Source organism: Polypterus senegalus, chromosome 10 (genome assembly GCF_016835505.1).
Source record: "Polypterus senegalus isolate Bchr_013 chromosome 10, ASM1683550v1, whole genome shotgun sequence".
In the NCBI taxonomy this organism is placed as follows: Eukaryota; Metazoa; Chordata; class Cladistia; order Polypteriformes; family Polypteridae; genus Polypterus; species Polypterus senegalus.
Window position 1 is genome coordinate 88,179,867 of NC_053163.1, and position 16,068 is coordinate 88,195,934.

General features: G+C 36.6%; 1 protein-coding gene across 3 annotated transcripts in view; it reads right to left on the minus strand.

Annotated features, from left to right (window-relative positions):
* LOC120537300 (beta-arrestin-1-like) overlaps positions 1–16,068 on the minus strand; it is a 32,870-nt gene that overhangs the window by 2,752 nt on the left and 14,050 nt on the right. For 2 of the 3 annotated variants that reach the window (XM_039766141.1, XM_039766140.1), the window contains exons 6-16: positions 14,631–14,827; positions 13,604–13,663; positions 11,125–11,192; positions 9,985–10,120; positions 9,181–9,265; positions 8,494–8,566; positions 7,859–7,996; positions 6,956–7,039; positions 4,729–4,752; positions 4,237–4,286; positions 3,211–3,220 (exon numbers count right to left, since the gene is read on the minus strand). In XM_039766141.1, coding sequence (XP_039622075.1) covers positions 3,211–3,220; positions 4,237–4,286; positions 4,729–4,752; positions 6,956–7,039; positions 7,859–7,996; positions 8,494–8,566; positions 9,181–9,265; positions 9,985–10,120; positions 11,125–11,192; positions 13,604–13,663; positions 14,631–14,827 — 925 coding nt within the window. The remainder of the gene's footprint in view (positions 1–3,210; positions 3,221–4,236; positions 4,287–4,728; positions 4,753–6,955; positions 7,040–7,858; positions 7,997–8,493; positions 8,567–9,180; positions 9,266–9,984; positions 10,121–11,124; positions 11,193–13,603; positions 13,664–14,630; positions 14,828–16,068) is intronic. The other variant, XM_039766142.1, reaches the window with a different exon arrangement.

A 16,068-nucleotide genomic window follows, 5' to 3' on the forward strand; every position in this document is an offset into this window, starting at 1 on the left:
TTTTTCCTGAAATCTATATTTCAAAACTAATTGTGTGACTGTTAGAATATATTATTTTTGCATTTTATATTTGTAATTAATTTGGACCACTTTACAAATATCTATTTTCATTTTTACATTAGTTTTTTTCTGTTGATTAGTGACAACAAAAAAAAAAAGAAATCCACTGTAGCTGTATAATAATAAAATGTCAAAACATCATGGGGGTAAACATTTGTTAAAGGCACAGTGCCTTATAAAGGCAACACAGTGTGGTGCTGCTTGATGATGCAAAAAAGAGATGCAGTGGCTTTTATTTAACCAAGCTGATAGTAGGTGTAAAGTCCATGTGGCTGTGTAGGAGACAAGACTGGAAGAGGGGCTCTCTGTATTTTATTCATATTTTTATATGTGTGCTCTATTTTCTCATCATCTTTTTAGCATGTACTTCATATGAAGATATATATGTACACAAAACCGGTTGGTTTGTTTGGGATGAATGTTGTAAAATTAGCCTTCCAGGATTGTTTCATTGTTTCCTGGACATATAAATAATTCTCATTTTTAGAAAGGGAATGACAGCAGTCATGCATTCTGAACATATTGTTATAGAACATTTGACATGTGATGAAACTAATAAAGACTCTTAAATTGCCATGGATAGAAACAGCAACCCACACATATTTCTAACAATTACTCACAGAACTGAAGATCTCAACAGTACAGTTTAAATAGTTATAGCTTTTATTTTTCTCTGGCAATTTGTTTGGTATCCTAGATGCTAACATCATAGCAGAGTTTTTTATTTATCAGTCACAGGGTAAATGTGAATATAGTAGGAATTTTACACGTATGACAGTATGTTAAACTATTGAGAGACTGGAAGTATTGTATCTTGCAACTGGAAGGAGGCAAGTAGGAAGCAGCTTTTAAGAGTTAGATTTTAAAACATTTATTTTTTTAACATTTATAAATGTTTGAGAGGAATGTTGATTTTCAGTGTTAGTTTTGGAGAGTGTCAGATAGGGCAAGAGAAGTGTTGTCAGAATAACAAAGAAAGACAAAGAGAAGGAGAAAAGTCAAAGTACTGCAGCATTATTGGGCTTGTGGACTGTGTTTGGGTTTTAAACAATTTAGAAGAGTTTCCCACAGCTAAATAAAGTCTCTATTGTGCCCGAACTTGTGTCTGTGTCTGTATTTGAGTTTGCATGTTCCTCTTGTGTTTTCATGTTTTTTCCTGCAGGAAAAGTCCAGAATCATTCATTTGAGATTGATTGGTAACTCAAAATTGGTTTAGTCTGACTCTGTTTTTGGCCTTGTAAACAAAGTTGATCACTGAGAATCAATGTGAATTATGTGGATTAAGCAGGTCTGAGAGCAAATGGATGACCGAATGATGATTATTATATTTTGCAGAAAACAACAGATTGACATAATTTGTAGGTGGTTTAATAGTCTTGGGTCGAAGAAAGATGGCGACATCATAGATGTTTTGAAACACAGAAAGTGCAATGAATTTGACGATGCAGTAACATTCAGATGCATCCGGGGTCTTAGTTAAAAGCCTTTAAATTTGGAGTATTTCTAATTATTGTTTTCGTTTTTCATGAAAGAGTCAATTATCAAATTTTGTTTTTTAAGTATTGTTTTATTACAATATTTATAAATTAAAATAGCATGATTTTTAGTAACATTTAATAATATCTTGTAGTTAAAAACAGAGATCAAATAGGGTTGTGCTGGCAGAAATAACTTTGATAGATACCAGATTCCAACTGAAGAGATTTTAAAATAGCATCAATCAATATAATATTGTTAGTTTTTGGATAATTTTTGTTCGTATTTTTGATTCATCAAAATATGAGGCATCCTTAAATCATAAATCTAGTTATAGTTATATTCTGATACAATTTAAATATTTCCTAAAAATATTGAGAGACATTACACTTTAAAATATTTGAACTCCTTTTGATGACCCTGAATATATATGTATAGAAATTAATATTAAAATACAGACACAATTTGCCCTCCCTTTTTTCATGCTGTGAGACAGTAAAACAAACTGTGAGGGGCTTGTATCATTTTCTACCGCAGATGGTGCTTTTGTAGTCACCAAATCTGGCACAATGACCAAGCTTCCCAAGGAGACAAAGATTTTTTTATCGTTTAAAAGACTATTCAATATAGACATTTAAAGAAAGGATGTTGTCTCTACAGTGACACAAGATTCTTCAGCATAAATGTTCATAATGTGCAATACTTGGTCATAGGAATTATGACAACAGTGTCCAACAGAACAACTAACTTTTTAATAAATAGCAATTTGGACACCCCTACTGTGTTGCCTAGTTTTGCCTGTTACAAAATGGCATAAGAGCAGGATTTGAAATGACTAGATAGTGATCAAGCTTATCGGTAGAGGTAAAATGTAAGAACCTGAATTTGTAATTGTCTATATAAAAGTGTCACAGAAATCACCATAAAAAGTGATATGGCGCAAAACATTTGCACTTATGTTTTTTAACAGCTTTAAAGAAGATATTAAAGGAGTGGTGATACAATGAACTAATCCTGTTTAATATCAAATATACATAAACTATTTAGTAGTTACATAGGGAGTAGAAGGAAAACAACTTTTTTGCATCTATAACAAAAGATAGGGAGAGGGACACAAATGAGAGGCCAGCAGCAATGTGGCAGAATAGTTACAAAGGGTGGGAGCAAGAACATATGAACATTTGTATAACTAAAGGGATGTCTTAGATGCACAAACACAGTAATATTACCTTAAGCTTTTGTTCAAAGATTCAGCCAATCAGAAAAACAAAACCAAAAAATCAGATAAAATGAAGACAGAAAGTCTCAGCAAAGAGCTTAATTTGCTAACATATATTATGTACCTCACAGAATCCTGAATTTTTTTTTGAACATACTCCTATACTGAGTTCATTTATGTGGCTGCAGTTAGACACAGCCAAGAATCAGAAATGCTACACTTTGTTTTGTGCACTTGCAATTATCAAATGAATAAACTAAAACAAGCAAAGAAATAAATAAATATTATTTCACTTATACCAAAGCACAGCAAAAGTTGCCAAATGATTTTCCCATTTGGACAGAAAAATTAACCACATGCAGTCCAGAATTGATTTTACCTAAATGCATTTAAAAAATTGCATTTCTCTGTTTGTCTAGTTATGCAAATACTGTATAAAAATATTACAGTCTTACCTGTTTTTGTCTTTAGCATACAATATCATGTAGGAAAAAGAGAGAGAGAGAGAGATACAAGAAAAGTTAACATTTGCATAATTTATTTCAATTTATTTAGTTTACTGTCTTGATGTTGTGCTGCCCACCGTGTGGACTTTTCGTACCAAAGAGCAGAAAAGACTATGGAGCAAGAGAGAGACAGAAGTATGAAACCAACAAAATATGCATTCAGACTATCACAGGCCTGCCTGGAAAAAGGAGTCTCAGCAGAGTGGAGACTCATGGCAGATATATCTAACGCTGGGAATGGATGATCACTGGACATCCCTTTACTGGGTCAGTGCTTCATAATATTAAGATATAGTAACACCAAATTTCCCACCATTGGTTTATTCTAATATTGCATATTATGCCAGAATTTTGGTTACAGTTAAACTTTTTATCACTGAGAAAGAGATTAGCTGCATAGAAAATCCACTTCATCTTTACTCTTCCATTACCTAAGCTGAGTGTGAATAGTCGAACATCCAGATGATCAGCCAACACAGAATTTTAAACTCTATTGAAAATATCGTCAATTGTCCTTTTCTCTGCAATGGGCTGGCGCCCTGCCCGAGGTTTGTTTCCTGCATTGCACCCTGAGTTGGCTGGGATTGGCTCCAGCAGACCCCCGTGACCCTGTAGTTAGGATATAGTGTGTTGGATAATGGATGGATGGATGGATGTCCTTTTCTTTATTATTCGGGCCTTAAACAGCCTCCAGTTGCTCTCACTATTCATTCCATCCAATTATGCTTAGTTTTAACTGAGACATTTTGAACGTTATATCTGAGCTTTAGATATGCCTGCTGGTTCATAATCCTAATAGGTAAATTTTTTTTACTCTAGCTAAGGGTGTGCAGTGAAGCAGGGTCAGACTTTAATACCACTGCCAAAAGGAGCTAAAACTGTCAAAATAAAAGATTCAAAAGATTTCAAAGAGGTGAGCCAAGAGGTAGCTATTATTTATGAAATGACAGTTATTTAAAATGTTCATTTAATTACCTTCAGGTTTGGGGTGCATTAGAATAAAGGGGATTTCCACTCCAACATCACTAGAAAACAACATAGATTACAAGAAATTACTTTCAATTGTTTATGAATTGATCATTACACATTTCTTTTCTTCTACAATTGCTATAATCATTTAAAAAGAAAACAGTTGCCCTCCCATCCTAACCACTTTTATTTAAACCATTATGTTTTTTTCATATAAGAAATGCAAACATGCTTGTCTGTGGCAATTTAATTTCTTTTTTTTTTATTTGAAACTTCATGAATTATTTTTTTTATATTTCTCTAAACAGCCATCCTGCTAGACAGTAAGCACTGGGTCAGCTTTATCAAATGAGCAAAAAGCATTTAGAACTGAACAGCTCACATTTCTCAATTTAGATATAAGAAATATAGTGCATCACCATAACTGCATTACTGACCCCTTTGCTTTATACACAACCCCAACATGTAAATTTGTAAGCCAAAATTGACTTGTTTTACCTGGCAGTCAGATCTCCTAGAATGCTAAGTAGGACAAAAGAGAGGGAATCGGTTATTTCAAAATGCATCAAGTGTTCTCATAAAGGATGAAACTTAAGCACTGCAGTAAATTCATCATTCTGTTATACTGCTAATCACAGACTGGTGGACTAAATGGTGTAGTGGCTAAGATGCTAGGCTTGAAACCTCAAGAATATAGGTAAAGATTTCTGCCATACCTCACAATGTAAAGATGTGCCATCCATCTACAAATATTATTAATTTCATTCAATCTTCAAATTCTCTTAATATGATTAAATGCTGCAGGGAGCTGCAGCCAATCATGGCAATATTTGGCACAAGGTAGGAAATAACCCTGCATGGGTCATCTGTCAATCACAGTGCACACTTGCACTAACTCATATGGACCCAGTTTAAAATTACCATTTAACCTAAAACACACATCTTGTAGTTGTGGGAGGTAAAATCCACAGAGACATAGAAAGAACATGCAAAGCCCACTCAGACAGTGTCCAGCCCAGGATTTGAACACAATCCCTGGGAGCTGTAAAGTCGCAGCACTATCCTCTGTATCATCATACTAACCTTTACTTAAACCATTTCAGTTGCTTTACTTATGAATGATTTCTGGGATGCATAGACTATAATGTAAAATAAAGACTAATGAAATTCATTGAACAGTAAAACCAATAAGATTTGTCTGTTATGAAACTATTCCAACAATGTGGCCCTTCAGCAGCTTCCTCTATAAGCATTTCATTGATTCACTAATGTAATTGAGAAGTGCTGCTTTCCTCCTGTTTCATATTTCTGAGTACATTAACTTGTCTTGTATTGATCACCTGCCAAGTACTATGTAAAATAATAATTGATTAACTGATTTTCTTTATCACTACTTTTATGATTGGCCTAGTTTCTGAATTTGCACACAGTTACAGGCGCACACTCTTTCATTGTCCCTTTGATTTTGCTGAATTCATTCATCCAATTTCTTAACCTGCTTATTCCCATAAAACATCACAGGAAGCAAGAACCTATCCTAGCAACTTTGATTGTAAAGCAGGAATTAACTACAGTTAGGTGGAGCATCTAGAGAAACATGTCCAGAGAAGCTGGAAAGATGCACAGATATTAACCAAAGTTAGGCTTGAACTTGGTGTTAAACACTGTGGCAACATAATCTTCCTATATAGTATTAGCATATTTGGCCTTCAATATGAGCCTCCAGTTGAATTATACAGGTTTAGTAGATGGATAGATAAATAAATCTTTGGCCACTCAGATGTCCTTAATTGGCACTGGTATCTACTCGGTTACTCTGTTTATAGCGGTTAGCACAGTTTCTGTACATTTCTGAAGTCCTGGGTTCTGTCTTTGGCTTGTGAAATGTGTGCCCCTATATTCATGTGTTTTTATTTTTTCTCTGGGCATTACATGCCAAAGATATAGGACAAGCCATTTTGAATGATAATACAGGCATTCTTCCTGTATAAGTGAGTACACATCAGTGTGAGTGTTTCCTGGGCTGAATTGGGTCCCCAATCATGTTTGTTTCCTGTCTATCTTTCTTGTAACTGAGTTAGGTTACAGGTTCCTGCAAACGTGATTTGAAGTAAGTAGGCTCAACTTATGAATGAATGCACTACTGGTGCAGTAATAATGTTTTGCCTTTGGTATGGAAGATACTTCAACATGTGGATGTTAAATTGCATTGCAATAAGCTGACTTACATGAAGCTGAACCGTCCAATGCTTTGACTTTTCTGGATTATCTCAGCAAAGCATATAAAAAATAAATATACATGTTCAAAAATGATTAACGGGTGCCCCTAACAAAGTACAATGAGCACAGCTATCAGAATCCTGTATTGAAGGAAATATTAAGATTGTATGACTGTCTGCAGCCGGAGAGTAAATGCTGATAAAGCAGAAGAACCACCGCAAATTAGTCCTGGTTCTGCTTATGTGGCTGGTCTGTACACAAGGCTTAGCTAAGATTTTATTCTACATGTATAAAAACCTCTGTGATGTTGGAGAAATTGTATGGAATAGCAAGGAAACAAAATGAATACACTTAAGAACCCTCTATTGTTGATGTGCTAATTTTAATAAATTTCTTGTCACAACCTCATTGACTGATACTCATTAAAAAAAAAATCTATTTGTTTATTTAGAGACAGGGCATGGCATTCAGCCTGGGAACTAAAGCCAAAATAAAAACTACTTACCCTCCCCGTGACACCATTAAGTTGACCTTCAGTTTGTAAGAGACAAGGATACCTAGGACTTCTTTATCCATTCCTTGCCGTAGACTGAATTTGTGTAGATGCAATAAAAGAAAGTGGAGTTAAAAGTCAAAAGCAATATTTTCTCTCATAATTCTCTACTATAATTTTCTAAAGGTTTCAGGATGTCATCAAGGCAAACACTAGACTTGAAGTGTTTATCTATATACTAGTCCTGATGTTGACACTGAAATGTTGCACTGATGTACGTTGTGCTAACTTTTAATTATTGGTTGTGTGGCGGACCACTGGGGCCTTTACCCAGGCAGGGCACCCTGACCATGGAAGGACCAGGGGAGAGTGTAATTTCAAGACAGTTTCTCCCCCGGACCAACAGAGGGCAATCCCCTTGGCTCCCAGCAGGGCCACAGGTTATGAGCATGAAAGCCACCCCCAGGGGGTGCCTGGACATTTTCAAGGCCCTACTTGACAGCACTTCCGGGTGTGGCCTGGAAGTGCTGCCAGAAGAAACCTGTTGGGCACCTGGAGCTCTTCTGGATGTCCTATAAAGGGAGCCAGTCAAAACCACTTAAGGGCCAGAGTCAGGAGGAAGACCACAAAGCCTGAGGAGTGGAGGCGGATGGACTGGCGAAAAAGAGGGGACTGTGTTGGGTTTGGTGAGCCTTCTGTCTTGGTGATTTGTGTTGTGTGTGATAAAACGTGTGTCCTGCCTGTCTGTGTCCAGACAGGGTGCCTGTATGCGACTTTAGGCTTCAAAGTTGATTTCCTAGTAGTAATGGAAAGATTCAGTTTGGACCTTTGTAGTTGTGTGGCAAAACAGTGGATTAAACAAGCAAGAAGGAAAATTGCAAGAGCTAGAAATGCAAACCTGCAGGACATACTCACATGGTGGTGGATGCCAGATTTGTGTCTTCATGTTTAAGTTTGCCATCCAGTGCCAGGCCTCTTTTCTGCCTGTTGTTGTCTAACATAGGTATTATATTGTAAGTCTTAGAAAAGGTAGAGTTCCCATTTACTGTGTCACTGCAACAAATAAATCGGAAGCATAAGTGTTCTCTCTGCCATAACAGGAATTAGTCCTATTGGAGCATTTGCAGACTATTTCCACCTGCATCTCCCTCTGTTTTGAGAAGTTAAACTTCTTATAGGTGCCAACCAAATCTCAATCTTAATTTGTCATGTTTATGCTGTTTTACATGTTGTTATTTGGTAAGGGAATAATACAAAATTACCTTAAAGCACTAATAGTGTCCAGAAGTGCTCAACGCTCTTATAGCTGATATTCAGCTCTGAGATAAAAAAACACTTAAAGTAATAAATGCTCCACCCTACTCTCAAAATTTTATCTGGATATTCAGAATGTCTCTCTTGACAGAAAAAGAACTGCCTTCGTTACTTAATTAATTCCAATTGACAGGTCCTTTCATATCAGGGAAATCATTCAGAACAGGATGGACACAATTCTTTATCTAGACAGCCTGTTTCTTTGAACCCAAAGTCTCACAGTTTCTCCAACTTACTTGAACTCCTCATTCACTATAGTCTTGGAGTATTTATCCAGTGAGTAGAGAACCACGTCTGTGAGCTGTTCCACTGGAAACACAAAATAAATAATATAATGATTCAGTAACCTCAGGTCTTCACAAGCAGGCTTTCCAATAAAGTTCATTCAAGAGAGGGCAGGTTACCCAATGTATTTCTGTCATTGCATTTGAATATTAATATGGTCTAATCATTTTTGAACCCACCTAACTGAATTAACTGAGGAAAATTGTCAGTCTCTACAGCACTAACCACAAACCAGGACCAATTCTGAATGAGAGAGTAGTCAATCACTAGGCCCTCTCATAGCAACATCCATGCAGGTCCAATTTAGAGTCACCTGTTAATCTAAACTACCCACCTATGGGAAGAAAACTAGCCTGAAAAAAAAAATCTCCCTAGACACTGGACTAACATGTAGTCTTCTCACAGTCAATAACACGGGTGCTGTAGTGACAAGTCATTCAACCAATACACTGTAATGTCTTTTTTAATAAGCATATAAAGGGAATTAAGTGCTAAATATGTTACTTCTTGATTAACTGGATGTTGTTCTTCTTTAAATATGATAGATAAATACATTATTAAGATCGAGTGTTGAGTGAAAGGAGATTATTTTATTTTTGGACAGGCATCAGAGCTGTGGGACAGCTCACGTATCTTACCTGTAATTTTCACTTTCTTCACAATCTTATTTGTATTGTTGGTAATCTTAATGTTCACCCCAATGGATTCTCCATGATAGTAAATCTGAAAGACAAATATCAAGATAGTTGAAAACACTCTTCAAGTAGGAGCAGTTTCCTCATATATAACCAGTTACCTGACTAACTAGAGGAAATGCAAATAAAACAGAACATAAGTGCCATTGGGGGAGATAGCCTCTGAGAGGTTCTTTCAATTAATTTGCTCATTTTCAAACCATCGTAGTTTAAAATGCAGAGAGTCAGAACTTATTCTGGCAATTTTGGGCACAAGGCAGGAAGCACCCATACAAAGGGCACCCTTTCCTTACGGACCAAATACGCTCACACTCCAGGCTAATTTAGCATCTGTACCTTTTCAGGGTACCAGGGGGGCAACATGCACAGAAGGAAAGAATGAGCATAACTGCTCATGCACAAAAACAGGGCCTAGCATTCAAGCATAGCCTCCTGGAGTCGAGAGGTGATAGCATAGCTAGCCACTGAATCACCACTCTGCATTTTCTGTTACTTACTAAGAAGGTCATGAAGCTGTGTCTCCTTGTCAAGTTGTTCTTATGAGATTATTGTCATTTAAGCTCAGTTAGACCCTGTCAGGAGGTTCTTACTTTGCCACATTCTGTTTCTTCTTCTGTTTGTCTAGTTTTATGAATGTTACATCATATTAATTATTGTGTTTCTCTCTGTCCATATTATAGTGCTCTATTGTTGCTTCATTACAAAAAGTATTTCTACTGGGAAATCAGTTTTTTCATGTACACTGACCTCTTTGTCAAGAGATGCCTCCAAGTGAAGCTGCTTATCTGACATCATGAACTGACGTGTGGTGTCCACCTTTGGTGCTGCCCCAACATTACTTGGGGCAAACTGTACCTTCCTGATGATCAGTCGAACTGAATTCCTTCAAAAAACATGTAAGAAAACCAATCATTCTGTGTTTTAAGCAAGATTGTGAACAAAGAAATCTTCTATTAATAGAAAATTAAGACACTGCTTTTGATAGAAAGGGCATTTAGTGATCAGAAAGAAGAGAAAATACAGTGAAAACATGGTCTGTATATTAGACATTGTTCTATTTCCATTTAGTTTTCTTCATCAGGCTCTTTTTTGTTCAACATAAACATATTTGGCCAGATTATTACACCCATTGAATGTTAATTTATCCACTTACTAATTGTCCAAACCCTTTTTTCCCAGTATTGGTTACAGATGGCCTGTGCCTACACCAGAAGCATCAGGCATAAAGCAAGAACCATTCCTTGACAGAACAGCCTAGCTATTGCAGGGAATGCTCAATCAACCATACAAATTCAGAGTTGCCAATCAAGCTAGGCTGACTGCTTTTGTTAAGTAGGAAGAAACAAAAGCACTCACAGGCAGAAGAAATGTAGAAATGTTACAGGCAGAAGGTAAGTATACATGTTATATAGAATGTTACATCATATTGATAATGGATGTGGCTGGGACAGGATTTGTACCCAGGACTTGAGAGTTGTGAGTTTACCACCTGTAGTACTAACATGTACACCCCACAAGGTTTCTTTTCATAATCCATTATTTCATTTTTAAAAATTCTTATTCAATTCAACGTCACTGGGAATTCGTGCCAATCCAACAAGCTGGGCTGAAAGGTGGTAATCACCTCTGGATGGAATACCTGCATGTAACATGTCACATTAATACATTTAGTCACTTTTGACAAATTTAGATTCACTAAACAAAATTTAGATTCACTAAACAGCCCATCGCAAAAACCATGTCAATGCAAGAGAGAACATACAAACTCCAAAAGGGCAGTGCCCAGGTCAGGATTTGAACCCATGATGCAATAGCAGTATCAACTGTGTCAGCATGGCAGTTTTCATAATGTTATGCATATTTATGACAAATTGCTAATTTTCATACCTTTTGTGAATTTTCTCCTCCAGATTGTCGGCACAGAATGCTTTGACTTCAAAGTCAACGCCACAGGACTGCAGAGACACCAAGTGAAGGAAGAGTCATATCTGCACTGAAATCTGTTTCAGCCAGCACGTGAAGTTAATATTAAAGTAAGTAGCTGTTCTGTAACTCAGGCTTCGTCAAGACTGTGCTAGCTGTATTACTTGGACACCTAGGGGCACAAAACTGTCGTCCACAGTATAATATTGATTTAGTTTAGAAAAACCAAGCAAAATGATGCCTTTTATTGGCTAACTAAAAAGATTACAATATGCAAGCTTTCAAGGCAACTCAGGCCCCTTCTTCATGCCAAATTCTGCACCCAGTTGTTACCGAAACACAGTTTTGCAAGTTTTCCATTTGTCTTCCCCTGAGTACTCTTTTTTGTATCTCTTACTTGCCCAAAGACATGCAAGTTAAGTTATCTGGCAACTCTAAAGAACAGAATTGTAAAGGGCCTGCATACTGACAACAACAAAGTATAGGATTCCAATACAGGACACTGGATCCATGGGGCAGCAGCACTAGCCACTGCCACTCTATGTTATTATATTATGAAATTAACAAATTGAACTTTTAAGGCAAATATAAGTTTTTTGATGTAATGTGCTACACATTGCTACCTTTCATGAGTACCTATTATTCTTCTCCTTTCATTCAATCATTTTGTATCCCATTGTTAATATTATACGCCTTTCCATTTTCCTGCCTTCCTTGTTCCTTTGAATAATCAGCGAGAATCCCACCATTCTGTACCCCTTGGTGATGCAAATAGGTTGGATTTCTTTTTTTATTTTAATTAGAAGCAGATAACATTCCATACAATCAAGTCAAACTTAACAAAGAAAAGCAAAATTCAAAACTACCTCTCAAGAGAAAGAGAGGCGAGCAAACAACCAAAGCAACTCAATTTCAAGTAGTATAGGACAACAGTTACCCACTGACTTAAAAGTGGTGGTGTGGGATTCGTCAGTTGAATAAGATAAGTCTACCTGCTAGTAGTGTAGTAAAGGCAATTACAGTTTCTTTGTCCTTCTGCACTTTACCTCCATCAGGGAGTACACCAGACATGGTTGTTAATGCAAGGCTGTCAGATAGGCATGCAAACATGTTTGTCCAGAATGTTGTTAAGTTGGTGCACACCCAGAACATGTGGCCCAGTAGGGCTGGAGATAGACTGCAATGTTCTAGCTCAAAACTCTAGGTCAAAACTTGTCCTGGAAACATTTTGGACAATTTTAAATGAGATAAATGTGCTCGATAAAAGATTTTACATTGAATGATTGAATGCACATGTGGAGCTATAGTATATTCTGTACATGGGTGCCTTCCACTCCTTTTCTGAAATATTAATTGACAGATCCTTTCCCCAATGGATTTTTTTTCTTTATTTCACACTCCTTCTATATTTAAATATGCACAATTAATGCATTTTGCTTAATTTTCAGTAAAGTGCCCCAGACCGTCTGTTCACAGAACTAACTTGTAATTTTAATACTGTCATTTATAGTGTTTTCATACAATATTATATTTCCAAACACCTAAAAAGTACAAATATCAAGTGTTCTGATCACAGTCTTTTAAATTTCAGCCCACCAACTATAGTTTTACTGATATTAACACAGTCTGGACCATATGTGTAGGCTGTAATGTTAGTTTATGAATCCTAAATGAAGGAGTTCCACGTTATCCCATCCATTCTGTCTGTTCAACACCCAATCTCTTAAATCTTGCCTCATTATTACTTACTCCAACTAAGTCAATATGCAGCCTTGGGGTTATGAATAGTGAACAGCTTTCTTTCACTGACCACACTGAGACTATCTCATTGAATGCCAGGCCATATTCTGTACCCTATAAATGGAAGCAAACATGTCCATTAGGGAAGCATTGAGGTCCGGTCATATTTAGAGTGCAGCCTGGGTTGTAATTAAATAAACAAGAAATATCCCTGAAGTATGGCCAGGAGATCATTGGGTGAATACTTTGGACTGGCAGAACCTTGTTATCCTCTGACCTCAAATGTGATTTTCAGGTTGTTACAGAAGCTATTTTCTCACTGAGGTATTAATGAAAATCCCAATCAGAAGATGTTGATCTTGAGTAGAAAACATTCAGCTTGAGCAGAAGTAGGAGTTTCCTGGTGGTAAAAGGGTGACCATCACCAAAAAAGTGGAAGTTAGAGAATAAGATATGAGAAGGAATAGAACTAAACTGCTTCCAATATCAGTGGGCACTTGATATACAGTATATTAGTGTATGTACATACAGCAGAGATGGATCTTTGCTTGAGTTTGGTTTTACTTGCTTCATGTTTTAGACAAAGCAAAAAAGTTCTTTTTGCATCCTCTGTGGTCGATACTATTTTCTTTTTCATTTCAAACAGTATCAAAATGTGACTCCGAATACAACAGGAAAATGAAAATGGACAGATGGTTCTTACCTTGCCAATATCATCAGGGCCAGGCTGCAAAGTGATTGAGCAGGGCAAGTTGGTAGGTATCTGAAATAAAAATAAAACAGGTTTGTGTCAGTGTGTCAGGTTTTTTTTAGTCATCCTCAAGAATTTGAAATTTGGTTAACTGCATTGCAATACATTCTACATTGGTCTTTTATAAGTTAATGTATGACAAAGAGTGCACTGCAGAGGACAGAATCCTATCCTCAATTAGCTGCTAGATTCATGTTATCATTAAATGTATAAAAAATGGTTCAGAAAATTGATAAATAGATGGATAAATTAATTTGTTTTAATGTCTACACTATACATGTGAACTTGTTCTGCCAACATAATTGGAGAAGAAAATAATTAAGAATTAAACAAGCCCATGATATAGAAGAGATGATTAAAATCTAAAAAATGAAAGGTTAATGGAGGTAGGTATAAAAATAAGTGAAACAAAAACAAATATTCCATAAAGAGCATAGAGCAAATAGAAACATGTTTTAAAAAATGATAAGAGAGAAGTCAACCAAAATTTAACATGAATACCAGAAGAAAGAGAAGAAATGATAATATTTTTGAAGAACAAATGAAGGAGAATTTAGTTGTAGGATGAAATCCCAGCTTAGTTATTTGCCGTGTTTTGTCTCCCCATGTGTTTCCATGTGTTTCTCTCTTCCACATCCTAGAAATGTGCAGTTAATGTTAATTAGTAAATCTCAATTAACTCTGTATGAGTGTGTATAAGTGAATAGTGAATCCTGTAATGGATTAGTCTCCTGCTCTGTGCCACTACCATAACTGATTCCTTCTCACACAAAACTTAAACTTTATTCATTGTGTTTTGTGATGAATGGATGGATGGAAGGATAAACAAATGAGTGAGGCAGAGGAGAAAGAATAAAAGATGAATATAACAGTACATAAAAATATCGACCATTTAATTAAAGGCAAAGGAGCCAATGTGTTGAAAGAAGAATGTTGACACTCAGAAGGGTTAGAAGGAAAACAGGAGGCATGTGATTACCGTGAAAGTGAAGGGGTAGGCATATTCTCCCAACTTCTTTATGAGATGCTGCTGCAGGCTTGTGTTTTGTTTTTTCTCTTCTGATGTAGGAGGGTATACTTGAATAGTGGACACATAAATATCCTTTCTGAATGACAAACCAATGACATCCAAGTCGTCCCGGCCATAGCGGAATGCACATGTCAACACCACGTACACTGTAGACAGAAATCATTCAAACCAGAATAAAATACAGCATCAAACTGACAATCTCATGAATAGAATAAAATATTTGCAATACAGTACACCTTGAAAGGAGATAAACAAAAGTCTTTATTTTGTGTAGTTAGATTTTATTGCAGTTTACAGCACTAATTATCTCCCTATTGGTGTGGTTCAAAGTCTAAAAAATAATTAATTGGATGAACCATTTAGGATTTCAATTGATCATTCATATCTCTTTGTTACTATAATAGGCTGTTTGTGTCTTCTCTGTTTAAACCATGTTAGATTTGAAGTACTAATGTAGGAATTCCTGTTTATAAATTTTACTTTATTCATCCATCCACTAATTTATTGAAACCATTTTTTTTCTTCAGTACAAGGGGCAGAGCAAGAATCTACCCTGAATGGAATATCACTCCATCATAAGGAGAAATTGCAGTTCCCTTCAATACTGGTGCGGTAGCCCTCTGATCCGGATCAAGAATTGTGTTCCTTCCCCTACAGCCAGGGCGCTCACGCTGGGGCTCAACACGCCCAAAGCCTCCACCACTCTGCTTCCTTCAGCGGCCAGTCGACTCCACTATCGGTCATTTCAACAACAACAACAACAACATTTATTTATATAGCACATTTTCATACAAACAGTAGCTCAAAGTGCTTTACATATTAAAGAATAGAAAAATGAAAGACATAATTATAAAAAATAAATCAACATTAACATCGAATAAGAGTACGGTTCAATGGCCAGGGGGGACAGAAAAAACAAAAAAAACTCCAGACGGCTGGAGTCAGCTCCTCCAAACTTGCTCAGCTGGAGCGACCACTTCAATCAGCCCCCCACCACAATATTGTTTCTTTGTATCAGTATACTGCTGCTGGATTATGTGAATTTCCCCTTGGGATTAATAAAGTATCTATCTATCTATCTATCTATCTATCTATCTATCTATCTATCTATCTATCTATCTATCTATCTATCTATCTATCTATCTATCTATCTATCTATCTATCTATCTATCTATCAAACACTCCTCTGGGGCTCTCCTACCAGCTGCAGTACTGTCCAATCTGCTTTCGCTCTCACGCACCGGCTTTCTCCTTCCTGCCTCCTTCTTCCCCATTAACCACCATTCCTTCTCTTTCTCTTTTCTCACCCCTTCATCTGCCTCACACTACTAATAAATGCTCCGGGGACATGGATCAGGTGTGGCAATCAGCAGCTCCCGGCAACAAT